At 31.2% G+C, this 14,317-nt stretch overlaps 2 protein-coding genes across 2 annotated transcripts; both read left to right on the top strand.

The window, feature by feature from the left end:
• The first annotated feature begins 1,303 nt into the window (after positions 1-1,303).
• On the top strand, positions 1,304-5,078 carry LOC113863944 (isopentenyl-diphosphate Delta-isomerase I). Its single transcript, XM_027497746.1, has 6 exons — positions 1,304-1,583; positions 2,069-2,124; positions 2,993-3,084; positions 3,741-3,843; positions 3,947-4,084; positions 4,364-5,078. The coding sequence occupies exons 1-6, from the start codon at positions 1,321-1,323 to the stop codon at positions 4,615-4,617; spliced, it is 906 nt and encodes a 301-aa protein (XP_027353547.1). The 5' UTR covers positions 1,304-1,320; the 3' UTR covers positions 4,618-5,078.
• Positions 5,079-7,108: 2,030 nt separating this feature from the next.
• On the top strand, positions 7,109-9,378 carry LOC113862872 (putative 4-hydroxy-4-methyl-2-oxoglutarate aldolase 2). The gene is made up of 2 exons (XM_027496140.1): positions 7,109-7,228; positions 8,559-9,378. Exon 2 carries the CDS (start codon positions 8,572-8,574, stop codon positions 9,070-9,072), a length of 501 nt encoding a protein of 166 aa, XP_027351941.1. The 5' UTR covers positions 7,109-7,228; positions 8,559-8,571; the 3' UTR covers positions 9,073-9,378.
• Positions 9,379-14,317: the final 4,939 nt, after the last annotated feature.

The following is a 14,317-nucleotide window of genomic DNA, read 5'->3' as shown; positions in this document are numbered from 1 at the left end:
ACTATAATTTTTTTTAATAGGCAAAACATATATTATTAGAGAGGGTTCAAGGAGAACTCAAAATTCATATACACAGAAAAAAATTACTAATTCAGAGAAATAAAAAGTAAAAATATATTTATACAAAGCTAAGACGGATGCAATTTCGTGGGTTCAAATACCAATCAGCTAACAAAATAGCTTCTCCCTTACTAGCAAGTGATAGCCATTTTTTGATACTTTAATTTTAGTAAATTTTTTTTGTTAATTGATTATGTTGAATAATTATTAATTTTTCAATCACTTTTAAAAAATTCCCAAAATAATTTTTTTTATTAAAATATAATCTAAACCAAACAAATAGATATTTGCATGAACCTGTGACATATCCACATTAATTCCATAAAATAAAAACATCTTCAGAAAAATTATTGCCTTGTGTTTGGCTATCAGGATTAGGTAAACTGGAGGGATTTTGACTTGAAAGGTGCAAAATAGGATTTAGCAAACCTGATGGGAAACGAAACAGATGTTTGCCACGGAGTGGGTGGGTAAACGCAATAAAACTAAATATTTATGATCACAAAATTATACTACCCCAAATAAATAAAATAAATTCTATTTTTCTTTTTCTATTCCATTTTTCACAAACCACATTAAATATACCATTCACCACATTTAATACAATAAAATCTTCTTTATTAAAATTTATCTTAATTGAAAGTCTAGAATAGTCATGTGCCAATAAATTCAGGATTATATTAAAATTAAATAAATATACGGTCATAATTAATTTTAAATTATTAAGTAGATTAAAAGTCTATAATTTTAAGTTTGAGTCAAGTAAATATAGTGTTGTTAAATATTTAAAATAATTATCTTTTCTATAATAATTTTTTCGATTTAAAACATAATTATACATACATATAATTTATAAAAGTATAACTTTCTTCATTAAAACATTTTTAATTGAAAATGTAAAAAATATTTTTTAACTATTAATTAAGTAGGAATTTACGTATTTAAAAAATATTTTGCTTTTATTTAAAATTTTAGAATATAACTAATAAACAAAAATAAAAATTATTATCAATACAGTCCAATTATATTTTTATTAATATTTTTAAAATAATTGAAATTATTTTATATTTTTCTTACATACTCTTATACTATTTTACAAAATAAATATAAAATAAAAAATTATTGATTTAACATTTCAGAAGATTTGCACGAATAAAAACAATTAGACAATTCAAAATTGCATAATAAAAACAATATCCTATTAATTAATTAATAAATACATGAATATAGTAACGTCGTGGGATTCATGAGAGAAGGAAAATGGCACAGTCCTCGATCGCCGTTACACTGAACCAGCAACTGTTTAAAAGGACCGTTAGCACTGTGATTACTCACCCTCCATCTGCTGCTGCTTCTCCTTTCGGATCTCGTTCTCTTTCTTCGCTATTCTTCTGTCAGAGGAGAGTCAAAAATCCTCTCACTCTCAAAGTCTCATTCTTTTCTCAAACCGCCATGGGTGAAACTCCTGTCAACGTCGATGCCGGCATGGACGCCGTCCAGCGCCGCCTTATGTTCGAAGACGAGTCTGTTTCCCTTCCTTCTCTCTGTTAATTTTGTGTTTTCAATTACACGTTTATGTTTTCTGTAACTTCTCCCGCATTTCGTGTGAGTTTATTTGTAGCTTGATTGATGTGCGATTCGCATGATTTGAAAACGTTACGAAACGAATCGAGCTCCTCGGTTTGTTTTCTGCGTGCTTTTAATTGTTTGATGAATCTCTTTAATTGTTTAAGTTTAGTAGCTTCGGATTTTCAGTTTGGTCGTTTAAATTTTTTGCTCTCTTTAACGAGTTCTCCGATTTTTAAAGCATATATTTAGAAATTGAGGTTTTGAATGAATATCTACGATTCTGGTGGTTCGGTAATGGGAAGTGGCTTAGCTTTCTCCAGGCGAGGCTTGTGTATGATTTTTTTAGGGATGAGGCTTCTTTGAAGTGAGCTTGTTTGCAGTGCTTTGTTTTTTGTTTTGCCTGGAGTTGGTAATTTTTTTGGTTTTTGAACTTCTGCAGATGCATTTTAGTGGATGAGAATGATCGCGTTGTTGGTCATGAATCCAAATACAATTGTAAGTGGATATTCTGTTGTTGGAAATTTAATTTGCTGTTGCAAGGACTCACTTTGTTTTGCGTTAAAATAATTGTTACAATATTTTTTGGTTCCTTCCATAAATTACAATTCCTGTTTTTCTGACTTCGGTGGTTGTAGAAGTTTTTGTTGCGATTTAGCTGGGGTGAACTAAAATTTTCTAAGAAGACTCTCTAAATATGATGATTTGAGAAAAAAATTACTGACATTGTGGTTTATTTTGTAATTAATCTCCATGTTTAGAAATATCTTGCTGTAACTAAAAGGAGTTAAATCTAAATCTTTTATTTTGCTATATAGATTGGTTTGTAATGATTATGTTTTATCAATTGTGGTTTTGGATTGAATTACCAGCTCTGCCGTGTTTGTTTGAGCTCCTGTGTGCTCACACATATATGAAAGCATATCAAGTGAGAGCATGGTGTTGTGAGAAAGACTCCCCTTGACTGTGAAGACCAGCTCCTCTCATGCTCTTACTTGATACTCTCCCTATATATATCGAACAATTATTAATGATGAACGTAATAAAATTAGTGACAATGTACTATGATTATGCTGTAATTTTAATGCAAACAAATTACTAGATACTGATGAATGATGATGCAAGCCTAAAGTAGCTGCAGATTAATATTTTATATATGCCATATATTAATAGTAGATTTTGATCAAATGTGATCAATGGACAACTGAAATAAAATGTAAATTTCCAGTGGTCCTATGGATTTTGACTTCCTAAAGCAAAAATACTGTCCTTAGATAGCAAGTTTTCTTTTTCTGTCGTTATTGTGCTCTTCCTTTACCTTCAGACCTGGTTAATTCATTACTTTGAGCTTCAATAATTTTATTAGGTCATTTGATGGAAAAGATTGAATCTGAAAATTTGCTGCATAGAGCTTTCAGTGTATTCCTGTTCAACTCAAAGTATGAGTTGCTACTTCAGGTATGTTTGTTCTTTGATATTTTACTGGCCTCATAAGCATGTAGTATTCATCTTGTTTAAACGCAAACCTATTGATTTCCAAAGCATCAAGTAAAATGGGAACGTCATTTATTGTCTCACATCTTTGTCATTGTTAACAAAATTTATTTTTATCTACTGGTTATCATGTGTACCTTTATTTCTTAATACTGTTTCAGTGTTTTGTTTATATCAATTAGAAAGTTTAATGTCTGCATGCAATCATTTTATGTCTGCTAAAGACCTAGTGCTCAATACATGAAGGGGAAACAGCTTTTTGTTGTTAAACTACTTCAGTGCCGTTCTTTTTCAATTGAAGTTTATCCACAAAAATAATTCATTGAAGCAGTAATTGATTGATTTTAAGAATAAGGAAAATCAATAAAATACCAAGGAGTAATTAATTGAGGTTTCTCCACACAAATAATTGTGTAAAGTGGTCATAGCAGTAACATTCATTTTGGTACCAGTAGTTAATTTTTCTATTCTGATAACACCTTCATTATGACTTGTACATTGAACTATTTAAATGCAAGCAACATGTAACATTCTCTATGATGCATATGTGTTTCTGTGTCTTAGACTAAAAGTTTTAATCCGGTTGTGTTGACTGTGATTCTGTGTTTGTCATGATGAAGCAACGGTCTGCAACAAAGGTAACATTCCCTCTTGTGTGGACAAACACCTGTTGCAGCCATCCACTGTACCGTGAATCTGAGCTTATTGAGGAGAATGCCCTTGGTAGATAATGTGTACTGTACCCTTTTTTATATGTTCTAAAGACTATATATCTACTTTGTCATTGCTGCTTTTTATAAATTTTTCTTCCACCTTGCATTACCAGGAGCAAGAAATGCAGCTCAGAGGAAGCTTTTGGATGAGCTTGGTATTCCTGCTGAAGATGTACCAGTTGATCAGTTCACCCCATTGGGTCGCATGCTTTATAAGGCACCTTCTGATGGCAAATGGGGAGAGCATGAACGTAAGCCAATTTAATTGTTTTCAAGTTCACCGCAAGCTGATAGTGTTGTATAACCAACTAGGGTTAATTCACAATAATTTAGGCAACGAAAACCTAAATCTGGACATGCACCAATAATAGCTCTTCCAGTCCTATCTGGGGTATTTTTATTCCAGCAGCATTGGTCCTAATCTGCTGATATTGATGCTAATTCTAACATGATATTTTCTTGTGAGTTTATGGCTGTGGAAGGAATGTTTAGTAATTGACAACTTTTCTTTATCCTCTCCTTGATTGCAGTGGATTATCTGCTTTTTATTGTCCGGGATGTTAACGTTAATCCCAATCCTGATGAAGTGGCCGATATTAAATACGTGACCCGTGATCAGTTGAAGGAGCTGTTGAGGAAAGCTGATGCAGGTGAGGAAGGTCTGAAGCTGTCTCCTTGGTTCAGACTAGTTGTGGACAATTTCTTATTCAAATGGTGGGACCATGTTGAGCGAGGGACTCTTGGGGAGGTCGCTGACATGAAGACCATTCACAAGTTGACATAAAATCACACAGCTCGCGGCATGTTATGAATGGTAGCTGTATTCCGAGCAAATAAGAACGAAATTGAACCTAGGTACTTCGAACAAATTTCGGAGCAGTGACCCGTATGATGCTAATCTTTCTGTTATTATGATCGCTATGCTAGAACATTAACGTCTGGTTGTAATCTTAAACTAGCAGAAAGTTTATTTGTCATATTTAGGATTTTGGGGCATGCTAGCGCTCAATAATGAACTCTTTTAAATTGTTCTGTTGTCATTTAAAGCTGTTCTTAGAAATACCATGTTCGTGAGTCGGGATTTGAATCTGATGTTTATGGTGTTGGTGTCGATTGTTAGCAGGTTTTATTTACCTTCTTTAGGGGTCTCTAACTGGTTAAAGATGCTAATAAATAATAATTTTTTTATTAAAAGTCTTGCAAGATGTGTTAAAAATTATAAAATAAATACATCTTTATATTTTTTAATAAAATAATTTTAGGTTTGATTTTTAGGAAATGTTAAACAGTACTTTTAAAATACTGGTTAAGAAATTAAGAATATAAATTTTAAAGTATCTTAATATAATTCTAGGTAAAATGTTATTTTTAATTCATTAGTTAGTATTTTTAGAGTATTGATCCGTAAGAAAGTTAGAGAGTTAATTTTTGAATGAAAGTGAGAGTAAGAGAAAGTTTATTTGATGATATCCTTTATTTTGGAATTTTAAATGAAAGAAGAATGTTGATTTGGTTTTAAAATTTTTAGATGAAAAGAGAAGATTTTATAAAATATATTTTTGACCTTTTCTAACTTAATTTTTTATTTTAATCATTCTTGCTGTTTTCTTTTTTTATCTTCTTTATCCTTCAATTTTTTTTATTCAAACGTCCAAAATTAATTAGAATTTTAAGACACGGATTAGTATTTTTCTTATTTTTAATAGAACAGGATTAGGGATCGTTTCTTTGTAAAAGCTAGGATCAGTAAATCCCGTGATCACGTGTAGTATAGATCCAGATTGCAATCTTCTTTTCACAGCGAAGCATGAGTTGTAATTAGCTCAATCTACTCTGCAATCTGCATTAAAGAAAAGCTCACATTGCTGCTGCTGATGCCCATGCCACAAATTACAAATTGTGAGTTGACACGGCCACAGCAAACTATTACAAATTAAATAATAATAAAATAAGTCAGCGAGCTTCTTCTCCTTTACCATTCATTGCCCATTTGTCCATGTCCAAGTCATTCAAGTTCTAACAACTGTTTTTTCTTCATACTGTTATTTTTTATAAAATATCAATAATTTTGTGTTTAATATAATGTTAATATTTTAATGTAAATATATAATAAAAATATATTAAATGATAAATTGTTATTAAAAATCATAATATTATATTTTTAATTAAAAGATTATTGTACGCTTTTTATATATGTAGTTTATCCTTATATTAATGGGCAACTCATGCTGTAGTTGACACTTGCTATATTGCGTTATGACTCGTGACATATGTCAACAATATCAGGCCTCAGCAATTTATTGTGTGAACAGGTTACGCCGCTCAAGCTCCAATTAAGTACTAATTATTTTTATAATAATAAAAGGGTACTAGTTTATTTAACCAATTAAAATTGGGATTTAATTTAAATATATTTATGGTATAAATTTTTTAATATTTTTATTAAATCATAAATTATATCAATAAAAATTATATTTATGATCTATTTTAATCAATTAATAGTATAAAAATTTTAGTATATTAAAATTAATCTCTTAATACTAAGGAGCATATTTGATTTGTCGTATACCATAATCTATAACAATTTTATATTTATATCTATTAAGATTTACATGATTAGTTATATTGTTTTGTCAATTAAAATAAAAAACAGTGTTATATTAAAATATTAGTGTATGTCAATATATATCACAATAAAACAAATTAAAGTCTACATTACAAGTACGACTTTTGTATTGTTATTGTAATAATTAAATATAGGTTCTCTTTCATTTTTTTTTAATAAAATAACATAGTTATATTAAAATATATTTTTATTAAGTTAAATTAATTGACCTTATAATTAATTATAATAAATTGTTATTTAAGAAAAATTATTATTTTTTGATAATATAAAAAAATATAAATTTGTAATATTTTTATTTATTTTGGGTTGAATTGCAACCAATTCATTTCTTTAAAATTGTTATGTTATAATGTACTCTTAATTTTATGGCATCAAAATAATAAAGAAAAAAAAATAAAAGGCAATAAATAGAGTGAGAAATAAAAAATTAACATTAAAAGATATTTCAAGTGAAAAAAAAAAGTATTAATAATGACTATTAACAAAAAAGAAAAATAAGTAAACAGTAAAATAACATCATTAAATCTAAATTTTTTATTTTAATCTAATAATTATTATTAATTATATGTCTCTCAGCTATCTAATAATAAACTCTTCTCACTTAAAATATTTCATATATATATATAAAAGACGACCCACTCAATGAAATGAAGCCAGAAACATTTGTGTTGATAATCTGATTTTGCACTCACTATCAGCTATCAAATATATTTGCTCTCTTTCTCCGTTTCCATTCTCGCCTCTATCAAATTGCAGATCTACTTAATCGGTATGTCTCTCCCTTCTCTTTATTTTCCGATTTCGTTCACAACTATCTCAATCGCACGATCCATCTCGTGATTTGCAATTCCTTTTTTCATCAATTTTCAAATAATTGCTTGATCCGTGTTTGTTTTACGCTTTTACAAGTTTTGAATTCGATGCTTAGCTCTACGCTCTTTTCTCCCATTCTGCGTTTCTTCAGTTTTAATCTGATTCGTTCTCTGATATTGACTACTTGACCGCATTGATATTGTTGAATTTGGATTATGGCTGATTAACTAGTTTTTCAGTTTATTAATCGTTTAATTTTTGTGTTTTTTCTCTCTATATGTTTGCTTGCAAATATTAAGTCCTTATTTGCTGTCGGTTGTATTAATCTTTTTGATTTTCCATTTTAGTTTCGATTTTTTTGTGATATAGAAATATATTAATCGTTGCATGAGTTCTGTAGTGAACACTGAGAGATCAATTAAAAGATAGTAACATGCAATTTACTTTTGCAGGTTTCAGTGTGGAATTATATAAGCTTAGCTTGTAGATATGTATGTGCTTATGCATTCGCGTTTAAGAATCAAATTACCTGGTGCATTTTCTAATAAGGAAATTTTATTTATTGATTTCCTAACTATTATCCTTATGACGCTTGGTGGCAGGACCTTCTAGTGAGGGCCCTAAAAACACATGATGAGTAATCAATAAATAGAACTTTTCTATTAAAAATCTTAGTAAGAGTGTATGTGCATTACTTATTTTATATATTTTTTATTTTTGATTCTTTAATCAGTGCTCTCAAGACATTGTTCTTTAGTTGAAAATGGGTCCTCTTAATTTGTGTCATAAGATCATTGGTTAAGAACTATTTAATGTATTCTGTTAAATGCTTCAAATTGCTTAAAAAAGAAAGTATTAATTTTTTTTATTTATATTTTTTATGGAATTGTTACTCTCTTTCAATCAAAAGTTTCTTCATTTGTTTTCTTAACTAGTGTCCTTAACATCATTGGCTACAAAGAAAATTGAAACTACAGTAATAGATTTCTGTCTTAATTGTTTTTGTTGTTGTTGTTATCTTTGTGGAGGTGTAATTTTTTTTGGATTGACTCAAGTAGTGTAAAGAATTGTATAATTTGTGATACTGTTGATTTTTTAAAATTGGTGAAATTTATGAAGTATTTTTTCTTACTTTTTATTTTACATGTTTTCTTCTTACTTTAAGAGAGACAAATATCATTTTTCAGTTGGAGGGACAGGGAAGAAGCATACCCATGACACCCATGTGCTGTTTTCGATTTGCTTTCCACATGTCTAAACATATCTCATGTTTTTGTTCTGTCTAGGTTTTTCAAGTAAATGGCGTTGGTCACCACAGCTGAAGTGTGTGATGCAAACCCACAGTTAATTTTGGGTGGGGAGCTTCGTGCCCTTCAGCCAATTTTTCAGATATATGGTCGTCGACAGGTCTTTTCTGGACCTATAGTGACCTTGAAGGTGTTTGAAGACAATGTTTTGGTTCGTGAGTTCCTTGAAGAGAAAGGCAATGGAAGAGTGCTTGTTGTTGATGGAGGTGCAAGTTTACGCTGTGCAATATTAGGTGGCAACCCTGTGGTACAAGCTCAAAACAATGGATGGGCAGGTATTATTGTGAATGGATGTATAAGAGATGTGGATGAGATCAATGGTTGTGATATTGGGGTGAGAGCTCTAGCTTCCCATCCCATGAAAGCAAACAAGAAAGGCATGGGAGAAAAGCATGTTCCCGTAAATATTGCTGGGACAAGGATCTGTGATGGGGAATGGCTTTATGCAGACACAGATGGAATTCTGATTTCTCGAACGGAGCTGTCTGTTTGATTCCAATTCATGAATACTTCTTGTGAGGGCTATATTTATGGGCAGCATGTCCTGGCGTAGTGCTTTCAGTAATTATGCTCTTATTAGCTTCCACAAAATTGTATTGTTATTAATCCCCTTGATAATGAAAGTAGGATGGATTGTATTATCCATTTCATACCAACTTCTACTCTCTTTCGATTTGCTGTCACGAGAACTTTTCCCCCATAATTAAGTTATAACAGTTGTGTCTGTTGCCAAGTTTGGAGAGATCTAAGTGCGAAGTATATACATATTCATATTTGGATAAACGCTGTTATTGTCTTTTGTGTTTTGTTTGTCATAAAATGATTTTACCGGTCTAGACACTGAAATAGGAAAGATAATATCGACATGGCTATAAACTTGGTTAGGATATATAACTCCTTGTCTCTTGCTTCCAAATAGCTGCATTGTAAGGATTTCATGGGCCATTAGCCTGATATAAACATCAATACTCACGTATTTCACCCCCAAAAGTCTCACTTCTTTTCTATATTTATCTCTACAGATTATTAGATTAAAGCTCTACTGCATCAATTTAAACACAATTTAACCATTTTTCGTTCATACAAAACAATACGCCTTTATAAAGTAAATAAAACTCCCTATTAAGCCATGGATTTCTCTTCTTTGTTGCAATTTAATATTGAAGAAATGTTGAAGGGTGGATTTTCCATTGAGGTGATGAATATGTGGCAACGTGACTATGCTCATATTATATTTGGGTATGTATGGAAGATAAGAGTGATGATGCTTTGCTTCGTTGCGTGACATTCGACGCAAATTAAATATATATATTTGGTACTTCATCACGATTCAGATTTCAGGGGTTAAAGTGAGTCACTTGAAGTCTTGAACCATTTTTTATTCGCTGCTCGCTCCTTTTACGGGGTTGCCATCCATTGTGGTCTGTGCATCTCTATACTTTTTCTAACCAGTTCACTGTTCACGTGCCTGATTCTTTAGGACAAGTGATCAATTAATTAATCACACAAAAAATTAGGTCACAATCATATGGTAGAAGTAACAAATTGTCTGCTCAGTCTCAGACTGAAACTGTTGTTGGATCAATGACCCATTGAAAAATTTCATCTTGAACACAGTTAAACGTTGGGTTTAGGTAAGATGAAAGTGGGTTTTTTGCCCTTTTGTAGTTAATTTGAAAACAAAATACCAAAATAGGCATGCATGCAAACAAATTCTTTGTCTGGGGTTCGATGGCCACGTGGCAGTGAAGTCGTCCAGCATAGGGATGACACTCGAAAGATAAAACGTCCAATTACTAGATGACACAGGTGAAGTCGTCCAGAGAAGAGGGACGACACACGTCTGACGTGTCCAACTATGACAGTGTTGTCCATGTTTGAGCCGACACTAACATGATACTGACACTTGTCCTCCTAGGAACTTGTGTTGTTATATTTTGGACGATTTTAATGTCGTTCACAATAGAGACGATTTTAATGTGACTATCGGATAAAAATTTTGATACACTTCTTTGTACAAGTTAGAATGTATATACAAATACTAAGATGAAGCTCGAGAAGAAATGCAAGTAGCCAAGAAGGAAGTGTGGAGCTGGGCAGGAATAACAGTGTGGAGGTGGACAAGAAATAATAACTATTAAGCAATCAGGTTAGATTTTAGGTATTATGAATATATAATTTATTTTTAATAGTTATGTAAAAAATTTATTTTGAATAATAATATTTAATTTATATTTTTAATGGCTTTTAAGTATTAATGTTGTAATTTAATTTTTGTTGTTATGTTTGGAAATAAGGCAGATAACATATAATGTTAAAAATTAAATATTTAAATATTTGTAATTACAAATGAATTTAAAAATATATTTTGTTATATTATAAATTAATTTATAAATAAGCTTGACTTATTTTAAATGCAGGACGAATGAAATTGTTGTTATATTATATTCAAATGGTAGAATATATGAAGAAAATGAGGGTATAATTTTTAAAGGGCAAAAAAAGAGTATTAAGATAGAACTTGGGATCACACTTGAGATGTTTAAACGGAAGATCCACACAAAACTGAAATTGTCAAGTTGTCATGTAATTTTTAGATTAATTTCTCAAATTTTAGTTGGAAAAAATGGTCGATATCATACAACTCTAAATATATGTGATGATGGAGACATAGATTGCATGATAAGTGCGTGTCAACAACCACATCATAGGAATATAGTTGAAATATATGTGAATGTTGCGGTGGGTGAAACATCTTCTGTTGTGACACATCCATTAGAAGTGAATTTATCACTCTCACAACTTCATAGAAGTGATGATGATGATGATTATGCTCAAAGAGAAGGTAATATGAATTTAATAATTTTTAAATTTGTAAAATTGATGCTGCAAATGCTATTAATAATATAAGTTTACAATGTACAGATGAAGATGATGAATATGAATATGAAGATGAAGAAGATATTTTATTAAATAATTTTTCTGATACTGAGACGAATGATGATTGTGATTCAATGATCAATATGGAAGGTATTGTAAGAGATAGTTTATCGCAACAACAACATGGAGGTATGATTTTTTTAGAACTTATATTTGTAGTAATGTATAAATTATTATTCATGGTATAAATTTGACGAATGAATTGTTGTAATGCAGAAACTACATTGCCCTTTTGGAATATAACTCTACATTATAGTCATATTAATTGGGAACACCTTGATGAAGAATTAGATTTTTTTGGAATGAATGAAGCGTAATCATGGAAGGAAAGAGATGCATTATATGTTGGATAACTATTTGATACTAAAAAAGATGTAAGAATGACTATAAAATATCATGCCATGAGGAAACATCAAACTTTTTTGGTGGTGGAGTCAAAAGCAACAACATATGTTGTGAAGTATGTTAATCACAATAGTGGATGTCCCTGGAGAGTTCGAGCATCGTTGCCAAAAAATGCAGACAAGTGGGAAATTATAAAGTGGAGTGGTGCCCATACATGCATAAATGCTTCAATCTCTCAAGACCACCAAAAGTTGGATTCCAAATTTATTTGCTTATGTATTCTTGGTATGTTAAATTTGATATTAAATTTGAAATAGAAAAAATTTACTAATTTTCATCCTATTACATCCCAACAAATTTAAAAAATCGCTCTTAATATATGACATGCAGGTATGGTGAAAGAAGAACCATCAGTGCCTATTTCGTTAATTCAAGAGAGAATTAGTGGTCAATTTGGATATTCAATTTCATACAAGAAGGCATGGAAAGCAAAATAAAAAGCAATTGTTACTGTATTTGGTGATTGGGACGAATCTTATGCTGCATTGCCAAGGTGACTAGAGTACATGCAATTACATGCTCCTGGATCTGTATACAAAATTGAAACAAATGATTATGTTGAAGGTCACACCGTGGATAATAGATATCGAGTTTTTCATCGGTTGTATTGGTCGTTCAAGCAATGTCATGAAATTTTCAACTTTTGTAAGCCTATAATAAAGGTAGATGGAACATTTTTGTATGGTAAGTACCGACAAACTTTTTTAATTGCTACGACTCAAGATGAAAATAATTGTGTTTCCCATTGCGTTTGCCATTATCGAAGGAGAAATCTTATCTGCATGGGAATAATTTTTAGCCATGATTCGTATACATGTGACAAATAAGGCAGGGCTATGTTTGATCTTAGATCAACATTAAAGTATAAAAGGTGTAGTCTCTAACCCACATCTAGGTTGGTAACCTCTAAATGCTTATCATGTTTATTGCATTAATCACATTACAAGTAATTTCAATCGACGATTCAAAAATACCATGTTAAAGAAAAAATTAATTCAATTAAGTACGTATTCTTCCTATTTGATTCATTTAACTTTTAATATATTTTGAATATTTAACCTATGCATTCAAACTTTTTCTGTTAAATGCAAGATATACACCATCAAAACATATTTTTGAATCTAAACTTAATACGTTTCGATCACAATTACCTAAAATTCAAACTTGGATAAATAATATATCAAAGGAAAAGTGGAGTTCGGCTTATGATGATGAAGGATGTCGTTATGGCCACATGACAACAAAATTATCAGAGTCCGTAAATAAAGTTTTGAAAGGGGCAAGAAACCTTCCTATTACTGCCTTGGTCAAAGCTACGTATGCACGATTGGTAGAATATTTTGTGAAGTATGGTGAAACCGCAATGCATGAGGTTAACAATGGAGGAAGATACTGTCAGAAATTAATGGAAGCTATGGAAAAAAATCAACAAGAAGCATCTTCACATCAAGTTCGACGGTATGACATACAAAGAACAAGGTTTGAGGTTGATGAGGCATTTAATCCAGTGACACAAAGGGGTGGTCATAAGTGGACAATCATATTGTCCACACGTTATTGTTAATGCGAAAAATTTAAGGCATTCTGATATCCATGCTCACATGTCATAGCTGTTTGTGCTCATATTAGTATAGATTTTTGGCAATATGTGGATCCTGTTTATACTTTACAGTATGTTGTGAACGCATATTCAGTGGTGACCTCTTGGAAATGAAAGTAATATTTTACATAATAATGAATGGAAGTTAGTAACAGATGTAGAAAGAGCACGAGATAAAGGAAGACCAAAGGCTACCTAAATTAGGAATGAAATGGATTGGGTCGAGTCACCACCACGACAAAGATGTAGATTGTGTCGACAACGTGGTCATAACCAACGTCAATGTCCTCAGCATCATGATCGTAATCAGCAGTAGATGTAAAAAGATGTTGCTTTTCAAGACAAATTGTTGTTGTTAATGTGGATAATGTATTAACGTCTCATGTTGTTAATGTTAGCAGATGTGTTAATGTACTTTGTTGTTAATGTCAATAAGGGTGTAACGCATATTTTCTTGTTAATATTTTAAATAACTTTCTACGGTATAAGGTAATATAGCAACATCCCTTATATATAGATAACATGTGACAGTAATATTAATAAAAAGTGCAACATCAAGTTAGAACTTATACATGAATAAGAACCCATCAATCTGAATCCAAGGATTGGTCTGCATGCCCGGCCTCATGAGGTGTGAGTATGCATTGTCGACGACGATCTCGTGCTTTACGATGAGGGTTGCGACTCATATCTTGTACATCCACATCAACAACAACAATAAAAACTGCATTAAGATCAATGCCATGGTCCGAACCTACTTGGAGTGATGACATTTCCTAACCCTGCCCACTCT

This window comes from Abrus precatorius, unplaced genomic scaffold, assembly GCF_003935025.1.
Source record: "Abrus precatorius isolate BTA unplaced genomic scaffold, Abrus_2018 Scaffold3, whole genome shotgun sequence".
NCBI classification, from domain to species: Eukaryota; Viridiplantae; Streptophyta; class Magnoliopsida; order Fabales; family Fabaceae; genus Abrus; species Abrus precatorius.
The sequence above is the reverse complement of the archived record's forward strand: the minus strand, read 5'-3'. Positions and strand labels throughout refer to the sequence as shown.